General features: G+C 44.4%; 1 protein-coding gene across 2 annotated transcripts in view; it reads right to left on the bottom strand.

Annotated features, from left to right (window-relative positions):
• TNR (tenascin R) overlaps positions 1-5,907 on the bottom strand; it is a 117,814-nt gene that overhangs the window by 90,268 nt on the left and 21,639 nt on the right. For both annotated transcript variants that reach the window (XM_069065517.1, XM_069065518.1), the window contains one exon: positions 2,489-2,758. In XM_069065517.1, the coding sequence (XP_068921618.1) occupies positions 2,489-2,758 (270 nt within the window). The remainder of the gene's footprint in view (positions 1-2,488; positions 2,759-5,907) is intronic.

Raw genomic sequence — 5,907 nt, 5'->3', positions numbered from 1 at the left:
ACACACACACACACACACACACACACACACACACACACACACACACAGAAGGGTCTCATCCTCCTACCAGGGCTCCTTCCCCCTAAACATAGCTCCTAAGGTCCTGGTAGATCCAATGTTACTCCTAGAACCCAAAGCCTCTGCTTTAACTGCCTACCCAGTCAGTGTCCTCATGGCATCCAAAGCATCACCTGGGAAAGTACTCTGCTTAATCTGAATTTAAATGGAACGATGAAATGACTGAGGGCTCTTGGCCCTTATACCTCCTCTTAACATGACTGGCTCCTGCTAACTAACCAGAGGGCTTGTGATGCTGCCGGTCCACAGAATGGCTCCTCGCCTCACTGTCCTGCCCTTCCTCTCCACATGACCCCCTCCAGGAGTGGGAGCATGGCCTTGCAGAGGGAATGAAACAGCAGATGCTTCACAGCTGCCGGTCCACAGTGTAACTGGCAACAGAAAACCGTGCTGTGTTGAATGGAGGCTGCCGGAAGAGTTTCTAGGTAGCAGAATGTAATTGCTCCTGATTGGAATTTGCCTGGGCCACCAGCCAATCCCATCCCCATCTTTTTGGGCTAAACATCAAGAGTTTCCTTTTATATGTGGCTGCCTGGTGGTGAGCTCTCTCCTGCTTTATTGCTTCTCCAACCCCTTATCTGAGAACAGCACACAGAAAAGCCGCCTCCCAAGCAAATGTCATCTTGCAATAAAGAAATGAGCATGAGACTTGGGTTGCTCATATGGGGCAAGGCAGGTGAGAGCCAAGGCCGACACTCAAGAATCAGAGAGGAAATGTCATTTGCAGCATCTATTCATAGGATTATAGATTTAGAACTGGAAGGCACTTTAGAGGTTATCTGCCTCAACCCCTTCCCCTGGTTATAAGATGAGCAAAACTGTAAGATGAGGACCAGAGAGATAAAACTCCCTGCCCAGGAAGTAAGGATAGCAGAGCAGGTTCTCTGATTTCAGACCTAGCGTTCTGGATTCTCTTCTGTAGACATCATTCTTAAAATGGGTCTTAGGCAATGGGATGGAGAGGGAAAGGAGGGAGGGGAGATCAATGGGAAGAAATTAAGGGCTTTGTATCTAGTAAACACAGCTAAGTCCTGGGTTCTCTATCCTCTCCTGGGACTGCCCAGCATATTCAGAAAGTACTTCAAAATGACTAAAAGATTTATTCATATGATGAATGACTCTACCAACCCACAGGGCAAGGCCTCTATACCCAAAATATAATTTTAGTGAGTTGCTGTGGCCCTCAAAAAATTCAACCCTCGTTAGCCAACTTTTTGCCAGCAAGGCTCTCTGAATATAGTTAGGCTTCTCCTGGGAAGGCAGGTACACAGTTCATTGCCATATGTGGAGTCCCTTCAGCTTGGTAGAGCCTGAGATGACTCACTCTCTGGTGGCACAGCCCCTTAGAACTTAGGATTGTCTTTGTACCACGAGTCATCAGAACAGAATTTCAGCAGAGGTCATAGGATCAGAGATTTTGAGCTAGAACTCACTATAGAGGCCATTAAGCTTCCTTGTGCAGATGAAGAAATTGAGGCAGGCAGTAGTTAACTTGCCCCAAATCATAGAGCTAGTAAATTTCTGAGGCAGGGTTTGAGCTGAAATGTTCCTAACTCCAAGTCCACCAACAAATCAAGTCCAACAGCACCCTACCACTCTCCTTTCTAAGAAGAGGTGAATAAGCTAGATTTTTTTTGTTTACTTGTTTTCTTTTTTTAATTCAACTCAATATCATGGCATTGACTGGTGGTATGGGTGCAGCTGAGAGACACTGGGATGGACACTGACATGTCAAAATCCCACAATTTTAATGTTCAGGGCTCCTTGCCCGACTAGTCTGACTGGATGACCTCTGTTTGATTTGTATACCTATTTTATATGTCTATATACCCATGGTCATGTAAAAATTTCTTGGGCAAAAAGGGATCACAAGCAGAAAATGTTTAAGAAGTCCTGTCTTATAGAAAGACTTACCCAACCCCTCTTAATTCTAGTGTCTTCCTTTGAGTATTTCCTATTTATCCTGTGGATAGCTTATTTGTATATATTTGTTTGCATGTTATCTCTCCCATTGGACTGTAAAACCCTTGATGGCATGGACTACCTTTGACCTTTTTTTTCATCACCAGCACTTAGTACAGTGCCTGGAACCCAGCAGGCACTTCCTATTCATTGACTGGCTCTGAATTTGTAGGATGTGGGTTCATATTCTGCCTCTGATGCTTTTTACCCATGTATCCTCGGGCAAATCATTTAATCTCCCTGCACAATGATAGATATCCACTGGGGTTCCCTCCATCTCTAGATCCATTGTTCTGCCATCCCTCTTATTTTCTATTTTTTGATATCAAGATTGTACCTATACTTCAGGAAAAACCCGGTAATTCATTTATTTTTTCTGGTGATCTGGTTCCCTAAGCAGTCCTGTTTTCCTTTCTCCATCAATTTTTCTCCCCATCTGTCCCCATACCTGTTGTGAAGTGAGTGATGGTGGAAGTACTTTCATTGGTGCCTCGAATGGCACTGACAGAGACTTCATAGTGGGAGCCAGGTCTTAAGGCTTGGACAGAATACTGACTCAGAGGAGGCTGCAGCCTGAAGGTGGTCCTACCGCCCTCTCCATCGACCAGCCCGTATTTCAGGAGAATGAAATCAACTTTGGCTCGAGGTGGGGTCCACTCCACGAAGGCCACAGTGTCTGAGACATCTCGAACTAAGATCTGTGTGGGTCCATCAATGACTAAGTGAAAAACAAAATGGTGGGAGAAAAATGGATGGGGAGTAAATGCACTTTTGATTAAAAAAAATTCCTGACACAGCACCTCCATGCAGTTATCCCTGTGCACACTCATGCCTATGAGGTAGGTAGAATGAAGGCAGGTGTTGTTCCCTATACTTTATAGATGGGGAAAGTAAGGCCCAGGGAGAGTGAAGTGATATCCTTGAGATTTCCTAGTAAGACAATGCTTAACCTGGTACTAGAACTCAACTTTCTCTAAACCTAGTTTTTTTTCCCATTAGATTGTGATATTTGTATTCATAGTATCATAGATTTGAGTTGGAAAGAGTCTTAGAGGTTGTCAAGTTCAATCCCTTCATTTTATAGAGGAGGAACTGAGTCTAAGAAAGGTGAAATAACTTGCCCAGGGTCACACAAATAGTCAGAGTCTTAAGCAAAATTTTAACCCAAGTCTTTCTGACTTTGATTCTAGCTATCTATATGTTTGCTTTGGATGTCCTGGCCCTGGGAAGGAAAGGGCATCTGTTACCTTGAGCTAGCCAATTATGTCTCTGCCTAGCAGTAAAGACAAAAGGACCATGCAATGTCCACACCTGTTTAGACTTTTGCCTAGCTCTCATCATCTCCAAGAGCCTTGAGGAAATACTTATGAAGCGGCCAGCCCAATCCAAACATCTATGATTTTCAGATTGGCCGCCCAGGGGAACTTTAGTTCTGACCAGTAAATATCCCTGCTCAGCTGTATGAGCCACACAGCAGTCATGAGGACTAAAAGCACGAAGAAGGCAATGGACTTTGATAGATCTTTGCATTGACTGACATGAAATATGCCCTGTTGAAAAATGGCAGCTGGTGAAAGAGGTCCTTCTCCACGATGCTTTACTGCTGCAAAGGCAGCTCTGGATTATTTCCGTTGTTCACTCGTTTGACCATGTTATTGGACCAGAAAGACATCACTGGCACATACCGTGTTTCCCCGATAATAAGACACTGAATTATTATTTTTTTTGGAAAGAAAAACATCAGAGGGCTTATTTTCAGGGGAGGGCTTATGTTGTCCTGCCTCAGCTCTCCTCCGCGGCAGTGCTCTCAATGGTGCCAGCAAGCAAATCACTGGGGAAGAACAGGATGACGCGCTCACTGTTGCAGCTCTGATTGGATGCAGCTCGGAGCGCGGCATGCGTTTCACCCGGGGGGGGGACGGTGCATACAGAGGGTACCGTAATGTAGCGTGTAGCGCAGGGGATCACCTTCACTACAGTAGCAATCTCAATAGGGCTTATTTTCGAGGGAGGGCTTATTTTAGAGGAATCTTACACAGTAAGGGGAGGGCTTATTTTCGGGATAGGTCTTATTATCGGTTAACATGGTAGTGAGCCTTTTCCAAGTCCTTGGTCTTCACCTTGCATATGTAAGGCAGTATCAAGACTCCTGTAGTGCATCTGGACCAGACTAGGCTGGGGAGAACACATCTTGATATAGAATTACCCTAAAATAATCAACTGGCTTTGGATTAGCACCAGTCATTCAGATCCAGGAGTTCTGCTCTGGTCAGATTGAATTGGATGGGGGGAGGGTAGCAGGATAGGAAGGGTAGTGGGAAGAAAAGAGACTAGCATTTTCTAATCAAGCTGAGATTTATTGTTTGGTCTGCCCTAGGCTTGCTCAGAAGTAGACTGATTTACTTAGTTGGCTACAGTATGAAATGTATCCTATAAGCAGGGGCGTGTTAGAGCCAAGTCCAATGGGGCTCAGGAGAGCAGATTGCTAAATTTTCAGTGTTAGCATTTAGACGTCTGAAGTCGGCAAATGCTACAAAGCAGAGTTTGATTTATTTTTTGTTGATAGTTTAAATTTAAGAAAGCGATGGACAAAATATTAAGAATGCAGATTAAACTCAAAAATATATCATGCATACATTTTTTTCCAGAGAGCTGGTACATATTTACCAGCACACCCCTTCCAGAAGGACTGCACATCTTGTATCTTACATCTTACGAGTCCTTTGGCCTCAAGCAGGTTTAGTCTTGGGGACCCTGTGAGGCTGGGTTTGACCTGTGCTCTAAGGTTTGACTGAAATGGAAATTGTCAGCTTGTTCTGGTGCCCCTGAGGTGAGGCCCCATGGATCATTGATGTGTGGGTTATTTTTTTAATATCACATCCATCTCTAGCCATGGAAGCAAGGGATCTAGGTTTTCTTCCCACATAAAGTACTTTGCAATCCCTGAAGAGTTATCTGAATGTATTATGCCACCATTGATACTACTTTGAACTACTTTGGCCTCTTCTGCCTCGTTTACTCCACTCATGAAATGGGGGTGAGTGGGTGGGAAATCTATACTGGCCACCAATTTGCCTCACAGGCGATTATCACAGATGAAGAAGGGACCTCAGAGGTCATTCAGTCCAAACCCCCCCCCCCCCCATTTTATAGATGAGAAAACTGAGGCCCATGGAGTTTAAGTGACTTGCTCCAGGTCACACAGGTAGCAAGTACTGGAGGAAAGATTTGAACACAGGTTCTCTGCCTTCAGAGCTCATACTCCATCTACCGTGACATGAGTTTTAAAGTGACAGTAAACATGAGATCCTTGGGGAGAATAATGGTGGCATTAAGACTCAAATTATTACATGAAACTTTTGTCCTTCAACCCCTTAAATCCACAAAACCTTATTTTAACAACTAACCTTATTAGAATGAGATCATGTTGCACAGAGAGCTCTCTCAGCAGGTGGTCTTGTCATTTGCATTCACAAAGTGGTTTGTATTGAAAAAAGGTTGCCTGAATGTCTGATAACAGTTCAGTGCTTTGCAGGGGATTCTTGGTACAGGTTAGACCATGGCAGAGGGAAAAAACAAAAAACCCCGAAACATTTCCTAAAGGCATCAGACCATGTTGGCTGAGATTTGGCTACCTCTTCAGTAGTTACCCCTCAGATCCTGGCCTTGGGGTGACCATCCTTGGGATGACCTTTGCAGTGATGTCACATTGCAACCCAGGAAAAACAAATTGATCTTCAATTTGACCTCATACCTCCAACTGAATTCTCAGAAAGGAAACTTGGATGGATGATTCCTTCCTCCCATTTCCCCACTTCGCCCTTCCTTCCTTCCTTCCTTCCTTCCTTCCTTCCTTCCTTCCTTCCT

The sequence above is a fragment of the Petaurus breviceps genome, unplaced genomic scaffold (assembly GCF_028583685.1).
Source record: "Petaurus breviceps papuanus isolate PSGF00001 unplaced genomic scaffold, PetGlider_PUasm1.0 90692, whole genome shotgun sequence".
Lineage (NCBI taxonomy): Eukaryota > Metazoa > Chordata > Mammalia > Diprotodontia > Petauridae > Petaurus > Petaurus breviceps.
The sequence above is the reverse complement of the archived record's forward strand: the minus strand, read 5'-3'. Positions and strand labels throughout refer to the sequence as shown.